The following is a 25,728-nucleotide window of genomic DNA, read 5'->3' on the forward strand; positions in this document are numbered from 1 at the left end:
GACTGTACAAGCAGGAGCTCAAACACAATAGTCAAGCAATTAGTAACAGGCTTGAGAGGTTTAAATGTGAAACAGGAAGTAAGATGGCACCCAGCTGTGACAAGCCACCATCTTAACTGAGGGAAAACTTGAGGGCAAGACAATCTGAACTAAACAGACATAGATCTGTAAAGAGTAAATCAAGGCAACTGGACTTACTGTAGATTTCTTGAAAACGTTTCACTCGTTCTTCCAACGAGCTTTCTCAATTCACTCAGAATTGAGAAAGCTCGTTGGAAGAACGAGTGAAACGTTTTCAAGAAATCTACAGTCAGTCCAGTTGCCTTGATTTATTCTTTACAGATATACCATGACCTGGATAAATGAGAACCTTCACAGACATAGCAGGATAATTCCTGACAAAGTGAGACTCAGATTTCTACACATTTTCATAAGTATTAAGGTCATGTACTTTTAAGAATTCATCTAAATCCTTTTTAAAACTGTCCACTGTTCCTGCTGTGGCCACATCTTTAGGAAGTCTATTCCACAGATTCACAATTCTTACAGTAAAGAAGTTTTGACGCATCTAAAGACTGAACTTTTTCTTCTCCAGTCAGAGGCAGTGCCCCATTGTCTTTTGAGGACATTTAACATGGAAGTTTTTCACCTTATTTTTTGTATGGCCCATTTATATATTAACCTCTTAATCTCTTCAGGACACATGACGTACCATACGTCATGTTGTCCCGGTACTTAAGGACAAATGACGTACCGGTACGTCATGTGTATTTCCGATCGCCGCCCGGCAGGCGGTGATAGGAACAAGGTGCCTGCTCAAATCATTGAGCAGGCACCTTGGCTCAATGCCCAAGGTGGTTCTGTGCCAATCAAACCGTCATCTTATCCAGCAAAAATCATACCCTACCCAAGATAATCGCCCAAAAACTGAAAGAACTATGGCTCTCAGACTATGGAAAAACTAAAACATTATTTTTTTTTTTCAAAAATGAAATCATTGTGTAAAACTTACATAAATAAAAAAAGTAAACATATTAGGTATCACCACGTCCGTATCGACCGGCTCTATAAAAATATCACATTACCTAACCCCGCAGATGAACACCAAAAAAAATAGAATATAAAAACGGTGCTAAATAAACCTTTTTTTGTCACATTACATCACAAAAAGTGTAATGGCAAGCGATCAAAAAGTCATATGCACCCCAAAATAGTGCCAATCAAACCATCTTCTCATTCCGCAAAAAATGAGACCCTACCCAAGATAATCGCCCAAAAACTGAAAAAACTATGGCTCTCAGACTATGGAAACACTAAAACATGATTTTTTTTTGTTTTAAAAATGAAATCATTGTTTAATACTTACATAAATAAATAAATAAAAAGTATACATATTAGGTATCACTGCGTCCGTGACAACCTGGTCTATAAAAATACGACATGATCTAACCTGTCAGATGAATGTTGTAAATAACAAAAAATAAAAACTGTGCCAAAACAGCTATTTCTTGTTACCTTGCCTCACAAAAAGTGTAATATAGAGCAATTTGGTTTATATTATGTAAGCCTCACAAAGTGACTTCAGACCTGAACTGGTCCTTAAAAAGTTGGTTTTTGAAAATTTCTGAGAAATTTCAAGATTTACTTCTAAACTTCTAAGCCTTGTAACGTCCCCCAAAAATATAAAATGTCATTACCAAAATGATCCTAACATGAAGTATACATATGGGGAATGTAAAGTAATAACTATTTTTGTAGGTATTACTATGTATTATAGAAGTAGAGAAATAAAAATTGGAAATTTGCTAATTTTTCTAAATCTTTGGCAAATTTGGTATTTTTTCATGAAGTACAATATTTGACGAAAAAAACAATCTCAGAATGGCCTAGATCAGTCAAAGCGTTTTGAAGTTATCACCACTTAAAGTGACACTGGTCAGATTTGCAAAAAATCCTTAAGGTGAAATAAGGCTGTGTCCCTAAAGGCTTTCTACCACCACATTTTGACCTAATTAGCTGTCAGACACTAGCGATCTGCTAGTGTCTGCTCTACCTAACCATGCTATTGTAATTCCTTTCTCTGCAGCGGTTAGGGCTGTTTCACACGAGCGGATGCCGTGCGTGACATCCGCTCCGTGAATGACAGCCAAGACCCGATGCAGACTGCAGAAGCACGGAGCATTAACATGACTGATAATGCTCCGTGCCTCTCTGTGATCTCTTTACTACGAAATCACAGTGAGATAAAGTTGTCACTGTGATTTCGTAGTAAAGAGATCACAGAGAGGCCCGGAGCATTATCAATCATGTTAATGCTCCGTGCTTCTGCAGTCTGCATCGGGTCTTGGCTGTCATTCATGGAGCGGATGTCACGCACGGCATCCGCTCGTGTGAAACAGCCCTTACCCTAAAAAACGTAGTTTTATTGGTATGCAAATGAGCCTCTAGGTGCTATTGGGGCGTCTTTTCAGCACCTAGAGGCTCCGTCCACTCACCATTTCTGCCGCCCAGCGTGCTCCAGCCCGCCCCTCTCCTCTAGATTGACAGCCTACTCGCGCCGGCGCAGGCGCAGTGACTGTTGGACTGCTCCCTGCGCCGTAATCGACGCAGGCGCAGTGAAGATGCCGGCGCAGGGAGACAGTCACTGCGCCTGCACTGAATACAGAAGCACACGGTGCAGGCGCGAGTAGGCTGTCAATCTAGAGGAGAGGGGCGGGCTGGAGCGCGCTGGGCTGCAGAAATGGTGAGTGGACGGAGCCTCTAGGGGCTGAAAAGACGCCCCCATAGCACCTAGAGGCTCATTTGCATACCAATAAATCTAAGTTTTTTAGGGTAACCGCTGCAGAGAAAGGAACTACAATAGCATGGTTAGGTACAGCAGACACTAGCAGATCGCTAGTGTCTGACAGCTAATTAGGTCAAAATGTGGTCGTAGAAACCCTTTAAGGAGTTAAGGACCCATGACGTACATGTACGTTATCTCTGGCCGTGACTTAAGGACCAGAGAAGTACATGTACGTCATGGTGATCGGGCAGGTGCAGGAGCTGCATGCGCTACAGATCCCCTGCTGCATGCGCCGGAATCTGTGAAATCACAGTTAAACTACAGATGATATGCTCTTGAAAAAGGGATATATTCCCGAAACGCGTCGAGCTTAACCAATAAAAGACTTCCTAATCACATTGGAGCCCCGGTGTCATCCTTTTGGGGACCAGGAAGCTATCATTACATCATTTGAAGCGACCTCGGCGGGGGAGGTTGAGATATAGGTGTCTTGAGCTTTATCCTATATCCTCCTCCCCGGTGAAGTAAGTGTAACTTTTTCATAGTGTATTCCACTATAACTGTAGAATTTTATTTCAAATACTGGAGACTCTGTGGCGCCCCCTGGGTATCATTAAGACATCACTATAGACATCTGTGATACCCGCTTTATCAGCAACCTCATTCTAATTTCAGTCCACCAGTTGGTACTGATTCTCCTCCCCCCCCTTTTTTTGGGGGTCCTTGGGGAGCTGCCTATTTCTCTCCATTCTATATACATATATTTTTCTATATACATTTTTCTATATACATATTTTATATACATTTTATATACATTTTATATACATTTTTTTTTCAATATTGTGGTCATCCCTTGGCGCCCATTTCATCTCTTTCACCCCTACCCCCCTATTTTTGCACATTCTGTGCAGAATACCCCGTCTTCAAAATCTTTTTTCTCTTTGCATAAACTACAGATGTGTCATCGCTACCGCTCCCTTATTTCGCAATTCTTTACTAACTAAACGCGATTTTATCTCCTCCAGTGTATCAATACACACCAATGCCAGTAGATAGCAGTGTTCAGTTAAAGTACTAGATTAATCAGTAGTACCGTACTTTATGCGAATTTCTAGTAGTGTAACTGGATGTACAGAGCAGCATGTGCTGTGTATTAATATCGCTATATGGCTCCTGAGTCCTGATACAGACCGTAGTCATCCCGACACTGTACAGGAGCTGGGCGCTATAGGGGATGGCACCTGAACAGTCAATCATTAAATAAAATTTAATAAAATAAAATAAAAAATGGGTGAGCGGAACCACACAGACCTACAGTACATCGGGGTGGGGAGCCGCAGGTACGGTACTGTACCCCACTGCACCCGACTGTACTGTCCTGTGCCCCACTGCACCCGACTGTACTGTCCTGTGCCCCACTGCATCTTATTGTCTACTGTATGTACAGTACTGTACATGTGCTGTGTATTAATATCGCTATCCGGCTCCTGATACAGACCTTAGTCATCCCGACACTGAACAGGAGCCAGGTGCTATAGGGGATGGCACTAGGGTTGAGCGAACCCGAACTGTAAAGTTCGGGTTCGTACCAAACTTTGCAGTGTTCGGCACCCGAACCCGAACATTTCAGTAAAGGTTCGGGTTCGATGTTTGGGTAATATTAATATACCATCAGATCAGAATGTTTTCCAATCCGATGGTATATTTTAACTTGAAGCGTCCCCATCACCATGGGAACGCCTCTATGTTAGAATATACCATCGGATTTGAGTTAGATCGTGAAAACTCAGATCAGACAGTATATTCTAACACAGAGGCGTTCCTGTAGTGATGGGGATGCTTCAAGTTAGAATATACTGAGAACTGTGGACATAACGGCCCCCTGCTGCCTGGCAGCACCGGATCTCTTATAGGGGGCTGCGATCCGCACAATTAACCCCTCAGGTGCCGCACCTGAGGGGTTAATTGTGCGGATCACAGCCCCTGTAAGAGATCAGGTGCTGCCAGGCAGCAGGGGGCCAGACCCCCCTCCCTCCTCGGTATTAAAATCATTGGTGGCCAGTGCGGCCCCCCTCTCTCCCTCCCCAGTATTAAAATCATTGGTGGCCAGTGCGGCCCCCCTCTCCCTATTAAAATCATTGGTGGCTAGTGCGGCCCCCCCACCCCCACCCACCCCCAGTCCTGGCTGCCATGGTTACTTAGCACTTTTAGCAGCATTATACTTGCATGCGCTGTCTGTGCCTGGCCTGCGCTCCTCCTACTGGTAAGTGAAAGGTCTGTGCGGCGCATTGCTTATAGCACAGACCTGTCACTTACCAGTAGGAGGAGCGCCCAGCCGGCCACAGACAGTGCACGTAAGTATAATGCTGCTAAAAGTGCTAAGTAACCATGGCAGCCAGGACTGCAGTAACTCCACTCCGCCACCAATGATGGGGGAAGGGTTGTTAACCTGTAGCCACTGCCACCATTGATTTTATTAGGGGTGGGGGGAGAGGGGAGGCCGCACTGGACACCAATTATTTTAATAGGGGGGGGGCGCACTAAACACCAATGATTTTAATATGGGGGATGGGGGTGGGGGGATGGGGGTGGGGGGGCCGCACTGGCTACCAATAATTTTAATATTGGGGAGGGAGGGGTGGCCGCACTGGCCACCAATGATTTTAATACTGGGGAGGGAGGGGTGTCTGGCCCCTGCTGCCTGGCAGCACCCGATCTCTTACAGGGGGCTGAGATCCACACAATTAACCCCACATTTGTTACTATCTGCATTTCTAAATACAATATCTATATTCATATTAAATATTGTTATTGGTCATCAATAAAATCCTTTTACTGTACTGTACATGCCTATTATCGTTATTTGATGGGAGTGGCATATATATATTATAAATTTGTTTTTGTTTTTTTTATATTTGGGACTACTGTATTTCCATGATGTACAGTATTTGGTTAGAAACAACAGGCTACAGTACTTTAATAGTGAGGTACAGCCTATTGCGCTCCCCGTGTCATTGTTCCGAATCCACAAATTAGCGAGACGCTGGAGAATGTAAATTTAGTTTGTGAAAACAGCTTTTGTTTCCCTGCACCTATCTACCAAAGGACGGCTTTGTCTGCCCATCCCCCGCTATGCAAAGTAAAGCAATGCACATTCTTTCCTAGCAGAACATTAAAGGACTGTAGATGGATAATGGGATGGGTGGGGGGTTTGGTTGTTTGCAGCGATAAATGTAATAAAAAAAAAATAACCTACAGTAGTTACATAGCCACGTAAGCCCCAGCGGTACAGTAGGTACTGTATGCACAAGAAAGTCAGTAATAGACAAATACACTGTCACTTTATCAGCTCATTCAGAACCCCCTAATTCCCGAATACTCTAGTGCACACCAGCATCTACAGCTCCCTTCCACGCAGTACAGTATATATTGTTATTGATGCTCAATACAATCCAACCCTTCGACAGTACTTGTCTCCTACAATAGTTACACTGTATTTGATGGGAACGGCTATATATATATATATATATATATATATATATATATATACAGTACAGACCAAAAGTTTGGACACACCTTCTCATACAAAGAGTTTTCTTTATTTTCATGACTATGAAAATTGTAGATTCACACTGAAGGCATCAAAACTATGAATTAACACATGTGGAATTATATACATAACAAACAAGTGTGAAACAACTGAAAATGTCATATTCTAGGTTCTTCAAAGTAGCCACCTTTTTGCTTTGATTACTGCTTTGCACACTCTTGGCATTCTCTTGATGAGCTTCAGTGTTTTATATCCCTTTGAGCTTCCACCCATAAGGTTTCCACATCATCACCATCCTCACGCACAATTGCCTCTTTCACACTTGTCTTCAGATCACTCCTCACATATAGGCACACACCACAGCCTTTTACTATTGACCCTGTCTTTCCTAAATAGTGTAAATCCCTCAATATTAACAGCCCAGTCATGCGAAGAATCCAACCATGTCTCAGCCACACCAACTACATCTATGTGTTCTTCTAGTACCATAGCCTCCAGCTTCCCCATTTTGCTAGCTAGACTGGCATTTGTGAAAATACATTTTAAATTACTATTACCTATAAAGGGAATATCCATGATTTTTGGTTACCATGGTTGATGTTTGTATGTAACAGGTTCTTGTTACCTGCAGCTCTATTTTTCATTGGTGTACAGTTCTGCCCAGTCTTCTCCCTACTTTCCTCACTAACCCCAGCCTAGGGGTGGGCGATATAGGCGATATGCGATATAAATTTGTGCCACGATATGGATTTTGTGCATATCGCCTATATCGCAGGACCGCGATATGATCGCGCTCTCGGCACGCACCATGTTCTCCTGAGCCGGCACAGTGGAGAAGGAGGGAGTCCCTCTCTCCCCACTGTGCGCGGCTGCCGCTGACCACCAATGAGAACAGAGTAGGAGGAGGAGGGGAGGGACTGTGGCCACTGCGCCACCAATGAATGTGCCGGCCATATCCCGGCCCCTATGACTGCACGCTGCGATCCGCCGCAATTAACCCCTCAGTTGAGGGGTTAATCGCGCGGATCACAGCGTCCTGTCAGAGGTCGAGTGCCGGGAATGTTCTTCAGTCTCTGCATTGGTGGCAGTGTGCAGTTCCGATCGGAGTCCCAGCAGTGTAATGCTGGGGCTCCGATCGGTTACCATGGCAGCCAGGAGTCACGCTACTGAAGTCCTGGCTGCCATGTTAGTGAGCAGCATTATACTCACGTGCGCCGTGGCCCCCGGGTGCTCTTTCTTCTCATAGGTCTGTGCGGCGCATTGCTAATGCTATAAGCATTAGCAAAGCGCCGCACAGACAGAAGGAGCGACCGGCGGCCACGTCGCACGTGAGTATAATGCTGCTCACTAACATACCATGGCAGCCAGGACTTCAGTAGCGTGACTCCTGGCTGCCATGGTAACCCATTACACTGCTGGGACTCCGATCGGAACTGCCCACTGCCACCAATGATGGGGGGGAGGAGGGGGACCCTGTGGGCACTGCCACCAATGATTAATACTGGGGAGGGAGGGGGGGTGGGTTTGAGTTACCAGAGGGGGCTGATAAGACGGAGAGGCTGGGGGGCACATCAGAGGCTGGGGGGCTGATCAGGGGCTGGGGGGCACATGAGAGGTTGGCTGCCATGGTCAGCTCCCTGCTGTTGTGTGCACAAAGCACAGGGCAGCAGGGAGAGTGTAAAGTCCTAACAGAACTCTATTAGGGTGAATATGACAAGGGTTCTAGCCCTTAAGGAGGCTAATAGTTATTAAATAAAAAGTAAAAAAAAAAAGTTTAAACACCCCCCCCCCCCCCCAAAATATAGAAAACAATATATTGCAATATATATCGCATATCGCACATGCTTAAAATTATAGCGCAATATAGATTTTAGGCCATATCGCCCACCCCTACCCCAGCCCCCACTAAATCCCCACTGTCCCCTCCTATATCCCACTCTCAATCTACACTATCTACCCCCTTATTAGTATGACCCCTCCCCCCAGATCCTAGTTTAAAAGCTCCTCCAGCCATCTAACTATCCCCAGAGCACTTGCACCCTCACTATTAAGGTGTAGTTGATCTACTGCCTTGTATGTTCCATTTTATACGGCTTCTGCTGCCGCTACTATTGCAGCCATGTGTCTCTTATTCCTCTACCCTTTCTACATCCACAATGTACTGTTGCTGCTCCCACTTAATAGGGAGAATTTTTTTAACCACTTCCAGACCAGGTCATTTTCCCCCTTCCTGACCAAGCTTAATTGAGCAAATCTGACATGTGCCACTTCATGTGGTAATAACTTTGGAATGCTTTTACTTATGGAAGCCATTCTGAGAATATTTTCTCGTGACACATTGTACATCATCATGTTAATGGTAAATTTCAGTCAATATGTTTTACCTTTTATTTATAAAAAATCCCAAATTTACTATTTTCTAAATTTTAATCTTTCTGCTTTTAAGACAGTGTACCTCATAAAATACTTAATTAACATTCACCATGTCTATGTTGAATAAATGGACAGTCCCCCCCCCCCTTCCCCATAACACTGTGTGTGTTTAAACACCAACTGCTCCTGATAATGGACAATTTTTGGAAGCTTTGCATATGAAAATGCCTAATACACAGCACTATTTGTTATCGCCATCAAACATACGTTTATCCATAGCTATGTATGTCAGTGCCACGCTGACATGATTTACTACTGCTGTCATTGAGTTCAAGAGCTTAGGTAGGGGTGTGGGAAAAAGACAAAATTCATAAAAAATTAACAAGAAGAGATAACATCTTTTCCTAAAAATTTTGAGTCCTGGGAGACCATATCAATTTCCAGTGCAAATGTAGCAACTTTTTAAAAAAAATTGCGAATCAGACCTGAAACAAATCTCTAAAGGTTCGCTCAGCTCTACCAGGGACTATTTCGTATTGGAATCATTGAGCACAACTCTCTGGACACAGTCTTTGAGCAAGTTTTCAAATTACAAACTATGCTTTATAAGTAATCATCACACTATATTATTTTCTGGTGTAAAAAAGTTGTATGCCGCCCTCGCCACTTTCTAAATAGGGGTCTGGCAGGGTAGGGGTGGAGCCATCAGCACTGGCACATTTTTTGTCAGTTTTCTGGCATTAATGATAAATGAAATCTACGGCAGGTATGAGCTGGCATAGATTTCAGTCTAGGCACGTGGACTGCCGGAGGATTCTCTTAATTTATGATGAGACGTGTGACTCATGAATTAAGTGTGTCCTCCAGCAGCTCATGGGGATATTAAGACCAGCATACAGACTCTAATTTCCCCATTGAAAATCTAGTCTCAAATGGTTTTGCAAAGTCCAAAACACTGTATTTACAGACACTCATCTGCCCAGGTTTAAATTTAACTCTTTAAAAAACAAATCAGGTCAGTTCTGTCCTTGATAAAACTTTGCTGGCTGTTATTCTTGATGATATTTATGGTCTTGTACTCCTGTATATAGCCACCTAATAGCCCCTCAATAATTTCCCCACAATGGTATTTTAGTTTACTGGTCTCTAATTATTTGGGGAACCTAGAGAGCCCTTTTTGAAAATGGGCACAACTTTTGCCTTGCACCAGTGTTTTGGCAATGCAGCATTCCGTAGAGAATATCTTAAAATTATGAAAAGAGAGATATCAATAACTGAACTGAAAACTGAGCTACATGCAGATTTTTATAAATTATACTGTGGATTTGTAGCGGAATTGCAAATGCCACTTTCAGAAGATAAGAATCACAGCATTATCCCAACTACATGTGAAGATATACTGTAGCTGTTAGAAATCAGGTCGGGAGTGAAAACAGCTGAGACCTGCTTTCACTTTCACTTGCTATCACTCCCAACCGAATTTCTAAATGCTATGTCTCACAAAGTTAGGGAGATAATACATAGTAACATAGTAACATAGTCTATAAGGCCGAAAAAAGCCATTTGTCCATCCAGTTCGGCCTGATATCCTGCAAGTTGATCCAGAGGAAGGCAAAAAGGAAAACTGTGAGGTAGAAGCCAATTTTCCCCACTTAAGGGGAAAAAAATTCCTTCCCGACTCCAATCAGGCAATCAGATAACTCCCTGGATCAACAACCCCTCTCTAGTAGCTATATCCTGTAATATTATTACACTCCAGAATACATCCAGGCCCCTCTTGAATTGCTTTATTGTACTCACCATCACCACCTCCTCAGGCAGAGAGTTCCATAGTCTCACTGCTCTTACCGTAAAGAATCCTCTTCTATGCTTGTGTACAAACCTTCTTTCCTCCAGACGCAGAGGATGTCCCCTTGTCACAGTTACAGTCCGGGGATAAATAGATGATGGGAGAGATCTCTGTACTGACCCATGATATATTTATACATAGTAATTAGATCTCCCCTCAGTCGTCTTTTTTCTAAAGTGAATAACACTAATATTGATAATCTTTCAGGGTACTGTAGTTGCCCCATTCCAGTTATTACTTTAGTTGCCCTCCTCTGAACCCTCTCCAGCTCTGCTATGTCTGCCTTGTTCACAGGAGCCCAGAACTGTACACAGAACTCCATGTGTGGTCTGACTAGTGATTTCTAAAGTGGTAGGACTATGTTCTCTTCACGGGCATCTATGACCTTGGCAGCAGCTGCATGACACTGGTTTTTACAGCTTAGTTTGCTGTTCAATAAAATTCCTAAGTCCTTTTCCATGTCAGTGTTACCCAGTGTTTTACCATTTAGTATGTACGGGTGACTTGCATTATTTCTTCCCATGTGCATAACTTTACATTTGTTAGTCTTAAACCTCATCTGGCACTTATCTGCCAAAGTCTCCAATCTATCCAGATCCATCTGTAGCAGTATACTGTCCTCTTCCGTGTCAATTACTTTACACAGTTTAGTGTCATCTGCAAAAATTGATATTTTACTGTGCAAGCCTTCTACAAGATAATTAATAAATATATTGAAGAGAGTAGGGCCCAATACTGACCACTAATGACAATGACTCAATCTGAGTGTGTGCTGTTAATAACCAATAATGGTTGTGCCTACCCATTCTCTATACATATATCTACTTAAGGGTGCATCATACTGTGTGGGGCCGCTTAAAGGGGTATCATACTGTGTGGAGGGCACTTAGAGGGTGTCACTCTTTGTGGAGGCCACTTAAAGGGACATTACACTGTGTAGGAGCCACTTAAGGGATTATCATACTGTGTGGGATCATTTAAAAGGGCATCATACTGTGTGGGGGGGGGGGGGCACTTAAGGGGCCATCACATTGTATAAAAAGCACTAAAGGAGCATTTTACTGTGTGGGGGCATTAAGGGATCACCCTGCTGTGAGATGATACTAAAGGGATATCATAGTGTCTGAGAGGCAGTAAGGGTCATCATTATTGTTAGATGACACTGAGAACATTCTTACAGTGTGGAGGAAGGCACTAAAGGGGCGGTATTACTGATAAATCTGGTGCATTAGTTATGCCCCATTAGCCCCCTCTTGACAGTAGTTATGCCTCATTAGTGCTCCCATACAGTAGTTATGCCCCCTTAGTGCCCCCACACAGTAGTTATTCCCCTTATTGCCAACACACAGTAGTTGTGCCCCTACATAGTAAAATGCCCCTCAGTGCCCCCACATAGTAGTTATGTCCCTTTAGTGCCCCATTCACAGTAGCATGCCCCCTTGGTGCCGCCTTCATAGTAGCATGTCCCCTTAGTGCATACAGTAGCATGTCCCCCACAGTAGTATGCCATTTTAATGCCCCTTCATAATAACATGCCCTTTACTGCCCTTTCACAGTAGTTTTGCCCCCTTAGTCCCCACATAGTAATGCTACCCCTTAGCTCTCCCCCTTAGTGCCTTCACTAATTCCCCCACACAGTAGTGCTCCCTTACATAAAATAAAAAAACACTAATACTCACCTAGCCCCATTCTCTTGATGATTAGAGCACATTCCCGCTCTCCCCAGCAGGCACAATGCAGTGATATCATTGCACCGGCTGGGCTGAGAGAGTACACAAGCTGGGGACCCAGAGGGTCTTCTACTCAGCCCAGTAGGCACAATGCTGTCAGTGAATCACACTGGCCGAGATTGAGCACAGGCTGGGGTATATTGGCACCAATATTCTGGCACAAATGTAATAATAAATTATCCAGTATGTTTAAAATATATAATCCTTATCAAAACTCTCTACCAGTAAAACAGTCTCTGCTATCCATAGCAACAATCAGAGTTCAGCTGTTATTGCTTAAACTGCTCTGGAAAAGCTGAGTTTTTTGTTTGGTTGCTATGGGCAACAAATACCGTTTTACTGATAGTTTTGATAAATGAGACCCATGTTAGCAGGGCCAGGGGTCTTGTGCTACTAAGGCTAAAGTCATCAGCCAAATAACTAAGATGGTTGCTAATCTGTCCAAAGCATTGATATTTGCAGCCTTGTGAAGCAAATTCAAACATAAAAGGGACATCTATGAGCAATATACCACTTCCTGGCAACTGTGTATTAACCAGATTCAATATTGAATGTGCTCTTCTATTTTGTTAAGGGAAGACGAAACAAGTTGAAGAGCAAGCAAAAAGCAGATGAGTCTGCTATACAAAGAAAATTATCTGATCACAAAATAAATCAACAGTCAGATCCTGAATGGCTACAACTAAAACCTTTGGCAGGTAATTACATGTATTTTGAATTTCTTGGTTGACTTACATGAATAGTGTTTTAAACAATGCTGATTTTTAGAGTTTGTTGGGACAACTGAGGCATAGACTAATGGCATACAACCCTATGCCATACTACTGCATAGGTCTGCATTTGACTCCTAATGTATACAGTACTGTGCAAAACTTTAGACAGGCATCACTTGTGCGTTGCGTGAAAATCGCAGCATGCTCTATATTGTGCGTTTTTCACGCAACGCAGGCCCCATAGAAGTGAATGGGGCTGCGTGAAAATCGCAAGCATCCGCAAGCAAGTGGTTGCTAGGATGAAAGTCTATTCACTGTATTATTTTCCCTTATAACAGGGTTATAAGGGAAAATAATAGCATTCTTAGTAGAAGGTCAATTGAGGGTTAAAAAATATTAAAAAAATTAAATCGCCTCCTCCAATTGATCGCATAGCTGCCGGTCTCCAGTTCTTTCTTCAGGACCTGTCAAAGGACCTGTGGTGACATCACTGTGCTCATCACATGATATATCACATGATCCATCACCATGGTGATGGACCATTTGATGAGCTCAGTGACGTCACCACAGGTCCTTTGACAGGTCCTGAAGAAAGAACAGGAAACCGTCATTTGGAGGAGGGGAGTTAATTTTTTAAAATATTTTTTAACCCTCTATTGACCTTCTACTAAGCATTCTGTATTAAAGAATGCTATTATTTTCCCTTATAACCATGTTATAAGGGAAAATAATAAAATTTACAGAATACTAAACCCAAACTTCTGTGAAGAAGTCCGGGTTCGGGTCTGGGTACCAAACATGCCGATTTTTCTCACGCGCTTGCAAAACACATTAAAACGCTTTGCACTCGCGGGGAAAAATCGTGCATGTTCTCCTGCTATGCCCTCCAGTATGTTCGGTCACTTGGTTATAGTAGGAGGAGACTTAGGGGACTTTGTTATAGTAGGAGGAGACTGCCCTTGTTCTCCTGGGCGTCTCCTTCTACTAGGCTGTAGCGCTGGCCAATCGCAGCGCAGAGCTCACAGCCTGGGAGAAAAAAACCTCCCAGGCTGTGAGCTCTGCGCTGCGATTGGCCAGCGCTACAGCCTAGGAGAAGGAGACGCCCAGGAGAACAAGGGCAGTCTCCTCCTACTATAACAAAGTCCCCTAAGTCTCCGCCTACTATAACCAAGTGACCGAACATACTGGAGGGCATAGCAGGAGAACGGAGCGGCGCCCAGGGATCGCAGTGAGATCCCTGGGCGCCGCTGTACAGATCATGACAATTAATTCACAATTTTTTTCCAGATGAAAGTTCATCTTTAAGCAAGTTGCACTGGCATCTCTGCATAACTTAGGCTCATCAAGCGGCAGCGGACAAGGACTAAGACCAGCGTCTAAATCGCTCTTCTTAGTAAATGTGCCCCCATTATAATTTAAAATAAAATATGTTCTATGGTTTAACCATTTCGAGAATGATGTGTCCAACATCAGGATCCAATATCCTTCTCTATTTAATACATTTCGTTTGATATCTCCAAATGGTTGAGTGTAATGGGGCGCCGACGGCGCACTCTGTCTCCCATCAGCCGCAGACCTGCTGCTTAGCTTCGGGAGCGAGGATCTGTGTTCGGCCTCGATCCCAGGGCGGCTTTTGCTAGCTGGGAGGCTCCCTGCTCCTAGGTCTGCCTTGAGCACCGAGCTGATCACTCGGTGCTCGACTTGTCTGTCTGTCGGTCATGTGACGCTGGCCACGTCACACGACCCTCACTCCCCACTATAAATACAGACAACCTGCTGGCTACAGGTTGCCTGTGATTTTGGTCCCTTAGGCTGTGTATTATTATTATTATTATTATTATTATTAAGCTTACCTTTGGATTTGACCCTTGATCTGCTTCCTGACACCTCTTCTGCCTGCTCCCTGAACCTTGACGCTACCTCTCGGATTTTGACCTTGGCTTGCTTTTGGATTTTGTCTTTGCCTCTTCTCTTGTACTGACGTGACCTCCCGGATTTTGACCTCGGCCCGCTCTCGGATCTGTCTCCTCATTCGTACTGACGTGACCTCCTGGACTGACCCCGGCTAGTTGACCCGCCTCGCCCTTCCGTTTTTGGTGGTACCTTGCTTGTTCCACCTCTCTGTCCGCTCGAGTACTACCTCTCATTGGCTGTCCGCTTCCCTGCTGTCTCTATCTCTCTGCTTGCACTTACTCAGGTCAGGGACTGTCGCCCAGTTGTGCCCCGTCACCTAGGGCGGGTGGTGAAAGTAGGCAGGGACAGGGGACCGGGTGGCAGCTCAGGGGGTGCACCTCCGCTCTATCTTTATAACCGTGACGCTACCCCGTGACAGTTGAGTGCTAGATCAATTGCAGATATCAGGTTTGGAGGTATCAGTTTTTCTTCAGGCACACCTACTACATTTTGCGCAAATTTTTAAACTTGGAGTAAGAGGGGTAAAGTGTAAAAAGTCACAACATTTGAGGAAGGGACCCAACAAGATATTATTTTGTGACTCTTTGAAGCCATACTTCTTGGGTGTTGAATTCCCTCTCTTGTTCTTCTTTATGCTGAAGATACAGTAGAACCTTGGCTGTATATTTGAGGTTTTTGTCCTGCCACAGAATAAATTTGGAGCCAATCAGGTGCCTCCTTTATTCCTTGATGGTAAGCATCTACCTGTATTTCTTAGCAATGAGGACACAGTGAAACCAGACAAAATCCCCAACTTCACTTGCTCAACTGCAGCCCCAAACATGCAAGAAACCGCCACCATGCTTCACTTTGGCTTCCAGACAGTCATTATTGAACTTCTCTCAAGCCCTTCAGTCAACAAACTGCATTCTGCTACAGCCAGATATTTCAAATTTTGACTAATCAGTCCAGAACTCCTGCTGTAATTTTTCTCCCCACAAGTTGCTAGTGCAGCAAGCTCATGAGGAGCTGGAGTGGAGGATGGGTGTGATAGTGGCTCTGGTTGTCACAGTCAATCACATAGACTCTCATCACACCCTTGCACTCTAGGGATCTGCAGTAAAAGGAGAGGGGATACCATGTCTTCCCTTGGGGCACAATCTAATTCTCGAGCTCCTGTATGATGGTAGGTGGGGTGCCCTTGATGTTAGATATTTGGATGGTGCAGGAAGGGCGTGTAGAGCACAATGGCAGGTGTATGGTGTAGGAGTCAGGAAAATAGGCAAGACAAGTGCAATTTTTTTCTCCCAGATATCAGTGTATGGATTGAAATGTATTATTAGAGGCATGTCCAAGCTGTTGAGGGCACAAAAGAAGTGCACAATATGGTAGTACGTCCTATTCAATTTTATGGAGGCTCACCTTATTGGGTTGTGGTAGAGATGGGCGCAACCCTACTGTAGGCTTATTTGATGAAAATAATCCATATGCCAGGTATGCTGCCACAGGAAAGTGTCCTTTGTAAGGAGAGGCACAATCCCTCAAGGAGATATATTGAAAGTGAGTATTTGGCGCAAAAAACACCGGTGCAGATGGATAGTACATCAAATTGTTTCTTTTTTATTGTGGAATATTAGAATGTTTCGGGGAAACTCAAGTCCCCTTCATCAGGTAAGTAAATTCATGTTACAGGTGACATATACATGGGTTTAACAAATGCATCTCAGAGCTGTCCTAGAGGAATGAGATTGCCCCAGATGCTGAGTAATTTGCATAGTAAGGGGGCAGAATAGTTATGCAAGTTAAAGAGGAATATATCAGAGAAGCGGTAAGAATCCTGTCAGACACAGAATATTACATACCACTTCAGGATGACTCCTCTCAACAAGATAAAGGAGGATTTTTTGCTGCTAATAATGTCGGCTGACTCCTTTTTGGATAAGAAGGAAAGAATATATAATGCGACCCTAGCCACCTTCTACCATCTCCCAAAAATTCATATGGATCTAGTAAATCCCCTAGGGAGACTGATAATTTCTGGGGTTCCCTCCCTTACTCTGTCACATTACATGATATTTGCAAAAATATGTAATAAATCTGAATATATCGCCACTCTATTCAAGTATATCACATGCACTAGGGACCAAATGTGCAGCAGAGTATCTAGCCCCAAGATCCAACCACACCACAAGAGCAAAAAGAGTTAATCATTAGAAGTATCAAATTCATACTCGCACACGTTTTTCAGTTTCAGGATCAAATTTATAGACAGATAAGGTGTACCGCTATGGGTACCAGATTCGCCCCCAGTTTTGCCAACCTCTTTATGGGAGTGCTTGAGGAAACCCATATTTACAAGGCCAGTTTTAGGACCAAAAACATAATCTTTAAACGATACACTGATGACCTCATCTTTATTTGGGAAGGAGATAATGCAACTATTGAGCAATTTATTTCCTACCTAAATACAAATGATTGGGGAATATCATTCCCAGGGTCATACAACCAAGCTAAAATCAAATATCTAGATCTAGAAATTTTCTCCCAGAGAAGTCATATTCTTACACGCACATTCTTCAAAAATGTGGATAGTAATAGCTACTGTATTTGGATTACAAGACCACACATTATAAAAAATGGAAATGTAATATCCCATTCAGTCAATTTAAAAGAATTAAATGCAACTGTACCCTGGAAAAATACTTCAGGGAACAAAGTAAAACCCTCTCCTCTAGGTTCAATGAGAAGGGATATCCGGAAAATGTCATCACGGGTGCATACAAAATAGCAGCAGAACTGACACAATCAGATTGCCTGCTACCAAAACAGAAAGTGGACAAAAGTGAAACCAGCTTTTAATGGAATTTCATTATGACATATAACCAAAACCACAATATAATTATGTCTATTCTAGCAAAACATTGGTACATCCTAAAGAAAGACCCGATTCTGAATAAATTATTCCAAAGACACCATGCCTTATCTACAGGCGGGCACGGACCCTCAAGAACATCTTAGCCCCCGGCAAACTTAGATGTACGAGAAACACAGACCAAGACACTAGCAAACACAAGGGAAGTAAAAAATGCAGACAATCAAGATGCTCATGTTGTGATACTATCACCCAAAAAACGGAAATCAAAAATCAAAAGGACAGAGAGACATTCCCTGTGGCACTCTAGATTGTAACTCAACTCATGTTATCTATGTTTTAGAATGTCCGTGTGGCCTGCTCCGGCGCTGCTGGCTCAGTCAGGCGGCGCGATGACGTCATTGCGCCACCTGCGCTGGTCCGTCCGCCTCTCTGATAGGCTGCCGCCTCTCTGATAGGCTGCCGGCAGCACGCCTCCACGTCTCCCTCCGCAGTCCGCAGTGCCCTTAGTGACAGTCTGACAGTGACAGTCACAGATCATTCCGGCCCGGCCGTCCGGGACAGTGAGGCAACAGAGAGGCCCGGGGGGCAATTTCCCCCCTGCCCCTCGGCCCAGTCCGACCCTGGCCTACAGTATGTTGGTCGAATCATACAAACACTACGAAATAGACTGAACAACCACAGATCTAATATCAAAAATAAATTTGTTAAACAGGGTCTCCAGACACGCTGCCAATTGTCATGATAGTTCCATCTCTGGTTTTAGGACAACACCGACTGAACAGATACCAGAAAATGAACGCAAAGACCTCAGATATATTAGACGGTGTGGAATGTACTGGATCTTTAAACTAAACAGTTTAAATCCGTATGGCCTAAATGAGGCATTTGAAATTAATCTATGATGATCCAAGTAATTGAGACAACCCCTGTACTGAAATATAGCACACGTATCTAGACCCCTAAACTGATATTTTTAGGTGTGAGGTGGTTCTAATTTCACTTTAAGTTTCACTTTTAAATTTCTTTATTTTTCTCTTTCCCTCTGCCTCACGCAGATAATACTGTTAATATCCCTCCCACCAATCTAGTCCTCCCCCCTCCACTCCCATACATATATAGCAGAACGGAGGTAGGGAACATGGAGGAGCAGGGATGCACGTGACCGCACACTCAGCGGTCACGTGACTTGGGCACCCCACGTTAGTTTCCAGCCCCACCAGCATCCTGGTATCCATGCTGCAGGTCACATGGTCGTGGGTCCCCGTGACCCCACACACTTATGTACACAAGTCATGTGGTTGCGGGAGATGCGATCACGTGACCATAATCATCCAGCATCTGTATGAATATATCAATAAATGTGTTACATTTTAAATAAACCAATACATATTGAGGTATACCTTTTTAAGCATAATTGGTCCCCTCTGTATTAATAAAAGGTTGTGATTTTTTTCTTCTACACTATGCAAATTACTCAGCATCTGGGGGCTTTTTGTAACGGGGTTCCGAAGGTGCACTCGGTCCCCCATTGCCCGCAGAACTGTTGCTTAGCTTTGGGAATGAGGATCTGTGTTTGACCTCATTCCCAGGGCGGCTTTACTGCTGGGTGGCTCCCTGCTCCTAAGTCTGCCTTGAGCACTGAGCTGATCACTCGGTGCTCAACTGGTTGGTCTGTCGGTCATGTGACGCTGACCACGTCACATGACCCTCACTCCCCACTATAAATACAGGCAGCCTGCTAGCCACAGGTTGCCTGTTAATTTCTAGGTTCCTGGCTATTTGTTGGACTACTGAATACTCACCTGATTCCGCTCCCTGACGATCCTTTGCCTGCTCCTCCTGTACTGCGCAACCGTCCTGGTATTGTGACCTCGGCTCCCACCTGGCTACTCTCTTAGGACTCCTCTTGTACTTCTCTACTCTCCTGGTATTTGACCCCGGCTTCTCCTGACCATTCTTTGCTTAACCCTTTGTACTGCGTAGCTCTCTTGGTTCTGACCCGGTCCGTTCATGTTCCGTATTTTGTCTTGTCTGTCTTCCCTGCACGTATCCTAAGTTAGGGACTGTCGTCCAGTTGTCCCCTGTCATCAGGACTCGTGAGGCAAGTAGGCAGGGCCAGGGGTGAGGGTGGAGCGCAGTGGTCACTATCCTTCCCCCTGTGTGTGTGTGTGTGGACATGACAGTTACACTTTTGGCGTTTTTTGGGGGGTTATAAACCCATGTATGTGTCACCTGTAACATGAATTTACTTACTTGATGAAGGGGACTTGAGTTTCCCAGAAACACGTTGTTTTATTTTGGACATTCTAATATTCCACAATAAAGAAGAAATCATTTGATTTACTATCCATCTGCACCGGTGTTTTTTGCACCAAATCCAGAACTACTCACTTCCGAGTATATGGATTTAGGCAAGGATGGAAGTTATGGCCATTTCTCCTCTCTATCTTGCTATGGTCTCTCTTGGCAGAATCAAGAGCAGGCAATATTACTCTTGCTATGGTGGTTGTAGTGTCCACTGTAGAATACAGGGTTTTGATGGCATATTTGGCTAGTACATGTCCGAGTGTGAAGGGTGTCTCACAGCAGTAAGGTCTGAATGCCTGTAGTTGCAGGTTACCTTACTGACTCCTATAATTGTCCATGCACAATCCAAGTTCTCCTTTTTCTCTCCCTTATTTCTGTTTTTCTCCCTTTCTATGGATCTTGCAGAGATCTTAGTCTTTGTAGTTTTCTTTGGCCTGAGAAGAGGGAGCACATAGACCTTGCTTTCTTCCCTCTGAATTCTCACTAAAACTAACTAGAGCTAGGGGTGGGGCCAGCTACCACCTAGCAACCTCCTGCTAAGGGCTAAGTCAGGATTATTAACCCTGTGTTTGCCATATATTCATGGCTATGCTGGTTGCAATAGCTGACTCCCTCCCCTTCCTTCTATGGCTATAGAGATAAAAAGGATTAATGACATATTCTCAACATCAACAACGCCTTGGCCTTAACTGACTATCACAGTGGCAAAAAAAAACTTAAGTCCTGGGTAAGGTGGCTAACTAACAAGCTAAAGGTGTTCAAATGCATCCTGGTAACCAATCCAATGTGTCCCTGAAACACAGATCCCAGGTGTCACAGTTTAAGGGAAAGGGAAAACGCCAAATACACACCACAACGAATAGACAACAATCTAGGCCTCAAAAGTTAAGGAAGAGGGATGGTGACCTCCTAGTAATCCCTAGGCCTTTCCCTAACTCCTGCCAGTATGAGCAGATCCTGATGGTGGAAATACTCATACGCCGGATGCCTAAAGCCCTGCTAAAACTGACCAGAGGATGAGACAGCTGGTTCCTTCCAGAATGAAGGAACCTGTGTCTCCCTGAGGCTTAGAAACAACACACACCAGATAATAAGAAACAGCGAAGGCAACAAGTACTTAGCTTAGAGATGTATGGAGAAGCAGGAGATCCAAGACAAACCAGCACTAGCAACTCCAAGCAGAAACTATCAACCGCATGGTCAGCAGTGTGAGGTGGATCTAAATAGAGCCTCATCACTGATAACGAGCAAAACCTGAGGAGAGGTGAGATCCTGCCAAACAACATAATACATAGAGGAAAATAGAGAGACCTGTCAGATAGCCTCACGTGCAGCAAGTCTATCCGATCCTCTCACCTCTCTCACAGGAGGGACCATGACAGTACCCCCCCCCCCTTCTACGGGTCGCCTACGGACACCCAGGGCCTACTTTTCAAGTAAATAGGCCACAGCACTCTTTTCAATAATAGGCAAGGGTGGGTGCACATCCGGGTTGTGTTCTGTAGCTCCACCTCAAGAACTGTAGATATCACACAAATATTTAGAAAGCACTCCTTAAATGATGATAAATAGTGGTTTTATTTCACTTCATATTATTTCACCAGGATTTAGTGGTATATCAGTTGCATGCAACGTTTCGGGCTAACATTCGCCCTTCATCAGGCACTCTGAGGACCACAGTGTGCATACAGCCGGCGCTACTTTATCAGGATGCGCCCTCACAGGGCGACTGGCATTCACGTCGGTCGCAGGAATCCACATTCTTTCCTCTGGACCGTAACCCTTCCAGTGCACGCTTCAACTTAATGCTTGTGGACAGCCACACAGAATCACCCACTCTCAGGTCTGGACCACTCACACGTCTCTTGTCAGCCATACGTTTATACTTTTTTGCCCATTTTATTTAAATTGTTTTGAATCTTTCGCCAAATAGATGACAACGAATCTTTCTTCTTCCGGTATGCCAAACATATCCGTACCAGAAAATGTGGCAAACTACGGATGGAACCCATATGCACCAAAAAACTGCGACTTATCAGTGGACTCCTGTCTACGGTTATTTATGGCAAACTTGGCCAACGACAAAAATGAAGACCACTCCTCTTGATTCTCAGAGACAAAACATCTCAAATAAGTCTCCAGATTCTGGTTAGTGCGCTCAGTCTGCCCGTTCGACTGGGGATGAAAGGCCGAAGAGAAGGGCAATTGGACCCCCAGACGAGTACAGAACGCCTTCCAAAATCTGGTCAGACACCACATCAGAGGGAATGCCGTGTAGTTTCACGATGTTATTGACAAACACTTGAGCGAGAGTTTGGACATTAGGTAAACCTGATAATGGTATAAAGTGCGCAATCTTGCTTGCTGAAGCGGTCAACAACCCCCAGAATCACAGTTTTCCCAGAAGAATAAGGCAAATCTGTGATAAAATCCATGGCAAATGAGTCCAGGGTCGAGATGGGATAGACAAGGGAAGTAGAGAATCTGAAGGCCGAGTATGAGACAAAATCACAGAATTGCAGTGGCCAATATGGGGGAACTGCTCAAACCCCAAACACTGTAGCGTGTTTCTCATTGGGCGAGCAGTCCCACCGCATGTGAACCACAGAAATATTGTGGCAGATATGGGGGAACTGCTCAAACCCCAAACACTGTAGCGTGTTTCTCAATGGGGGAGCAGTCCCACCGCATGTGGACCGCAGCAAACGACCATCCCGAGCACCTTAGCACGAGCACAAGTCTCACAAGCTGCTACATAGCCCTCAATACATTTACGTAACCATGGCCACCAGAATTTTTGAGAAATGAGATCCACAGCGGATCTGCTCCCAGGGTGTCCCGTAAGAACAGTATTGTGATGTTCCTTTAAACACCTTGTGTCGTAGTTCCGAAGGGACAAACAACTTCCCTGGAGGACTGGAATTGGGTGTCTCTCCCTGGGCCTCCAACACCTCTGCCTCAAGTTCAGGATAAAGGGCAGATACAACCACCCCATCAGCCAATATCAGAGCAGGATTCTCCGAATCACCCCCTCCCCCCAGGAAATGCAACGCGACAAGGCATCAGCCTCAACGTTTTTAATCCTCGGACCATAATCTAGTAAAAAACAACGGCCATCTGGCCTGCCTTGGGTTCAGACGTTCTACCGACTGCAGGTAAGCCAGATTTTTGTGATCAGTAATTACCGTAACGGGATGAATCGCTCCTTCCAACCAATGATGCCACTCTTCAAAAGCCAATTTAATGGCCAACAACTCTCTATTACCTACATCAAAATTTCTTTCTGCAGAAGAGAGATTTTTAGAGAAAAAAGCACAAGGGCGCCATTTACTAGAAGAACCCTACGACAAGACTGCTCAAACCCCTACCTCTGATGCGTCAACTTCCACAATAAATGCTTGTGACACATCCGGTTGCACCAGATTAGGAGCAAAAGCAAAACATTTCTTTATTGCTATAAAACCATGCAATGCTTCTTCAGACCAGACTGAGAAATCCGCGCCAGAGGATGAGACAGCTGGTTCCTTCCGGAATGAAGGAACCTGTGTCTCCCTGAGGCTTAGAAACAACACACACCAGATAATAAGAAACAGCGAAGGCAACAAGTACTTAGCTTAGAGATGTATGGAGAAGCAGGAGATCCAATACAAACCAGCACTAGCAACTCCAAGCAAAAACTCTCAACCTCATGGTCACCAACCTGTGTATAGCTTTCATCATACTGATTAGGGTCTGATTAATCTTCTCAAATAGGCCATTGCCCTGAGGGTGATTGGCAGTGGTCCTCAGTTTTTGGTCCGCATTGTCTAGATACAAGACTATCACAAAGTTTTTGTGTCCAAGGCATCTTTCCATTAATTTCTGGAAGGTACCAGGATGTTACAAAGTAGAAATAGCATGTAATTGAACTTGAACAGGCCCATAGGAGTCGTGAAGGCAGTCCTTTCTCTGTCTTTGGGTGCCAGAGAACAGCTGTTGGTTAAGTCCACTCTTGAAAAGTAGGCAGCTGATCTGAGGGCTATTAGGGATTCTTCAATGTATGGCAGAGGGTATGAATCTTTGTGTGTGATGTTGTCCATTTTCTAACAGTAAACACAGAAACAAATAGATTTGTCCTTTTTGACTAGGAGTAAGGGGGTAGCCCACGGGCTGTGACTCTTTTGGATGACCTTTATCTCTTTAATTTCCTGAATAATATTCTTCACTGCCTGATACATGGCAGGTGTATTGGCCTGCGCTTTACTTTAATTGGATGGTGTGAGCCAGCTGGTATGGTCTGTTGTATGAGGTGGGCTTTACTAAGGTCCACTGAATGTTTGCTGAAGACTTGGTGATGTCCCTTCACCACTTTAAGCAAACCTTCTATGTGTTCAGCTGTGGTAGAGAGGTCTCCTACATGAAGTTATACCCACTACAACAGGTTTGAAGTCTCAGCTACAGTACTTGATATTTGTGTTGTTTGCTGGGTAGTTGTGACAGTGATTGATTTAATAATGTTTTTAAAAGTTGTCCTGAAGCAGCCAGGTGACTAGTATTTCTTGAGCTCATACCCGCTGGTCACTTAGGTTGACAAGGCGAATAGGTACTCTCCCTTGGGTGACTAAACATTTTGCTGCTATGACAAGGGGGTGATCCTTCACGTGAATAGGCTTCATTAAGGCCTGATAGTCTCAGCTTTGTATACCTAGCCATATATACAGGCACAACAAAGCAAAGTCTCTGTACTTGGTTGTAGCACGATAGAATGTGAATCCTTGATTTGTTTTATTTTGCCTTTCTAGTTTGCAAATTGCTGTTGGGCAGACAGTAAGTTGATAGTCTGCTGTATTTCTTGTTGAGTTGCCTGAGGCGCTGTTGGATGAGATTTCCATAGTGCTTCAAGCACTTCACTGTAGCAGTTCTGGATGACATTCCTACCAAGTAAAACGGGTAGGTTGTCATCATACACTCGCACTGCTGGTTTGATTCCTTGTTGAGGGAGCCTGGTCTCTCCTGTCTGCAGAATTGGTTCCCAATACCCATGCACTTGTATAGGCTTTCCATTACTAGTGATGATAGTCAGCCAGGATTCTGGTGGTTGTGTCAGTTGATTGTCGCTCCAGCACTTCTCAAATACAGCCTGCTGGAACTCCTTTAATATGGATGGCGACTTCAGGATGTGATCCTGTATATTTGGGCATCCAACCTGGGTTTCTGGACTTAAAACTCTTCCTCTCAAAGGGTGGTCCTTGGTATTGGGGGATGGCCATTTAACTGCCAGCATGTCTTTTTCAGTGTGACCTTGTTTGTGACAGTACCTGCAGATGGATCTTACTTTGTCTACTATTCTGTCAGTAGCCTACCTGTAGTCAGGTTGTGATCTCTTTGGCACTAGAAGAAGGCTGATTCCTAGGCTGTAGAGCTGTTCTTTGTTTAAAGATGATGTTCTAACTGCTCCGGTTGCTTCTTAATCTTTGCATGCTTTCAGCTAGGAGAGAGACTTGGTTGGTGAGGGTAATGAATGCACGCAGAACAGGAGCTTGAACTCAGATGTCTGCAGGCAGAGGAACAGGCAGCAAACTACTGCTCTTAACATATTCAGACTTACGGTCCATCCCCAAGATACTAATAGTAAGTTCATTGAAGTCTAAGGAGGGGGTATCTGGGTGCTGAG

At 44.2% G+C, this 25,728-nt stretch overlaps 1 protein-coding gene across 1 annotated transcript in view; it reads left to right on the plus strand.

Annotated features, from left to right (window-relative positions):
* SLC39A10 (solute carrier family 39 member 10) overlaps positions 1-25,728 on the plus strand; it is a 273,453-nt gene that overhangs the window by 182,992 nt on the left and 64,733 nt on the right. The window contains exon 6 of the mRNA XM_040440707.1: positions 12,862-12,985. Coding sequence (XP_040296641.1) covers positions 12,862-12,985 — 124 coding nt within the window. The remainder of the gene's footprint in view (positions 1-12,861; positions 12,986-25,728) is intronic.

This window comes from Bufo bufo, chromosome 7 (assembly GCF_905171765.1).
Source record: "Bufo bufo chromosome 7, aBufBuf1.1, whole genome shotgun sequence".
In the NCBI taxonomy this organism is placed as follows: Eukaryota; Metazoa; Chordata; class Amphibia; order Anura; family Bufonidae; genus Bufo; species Bufo bufo.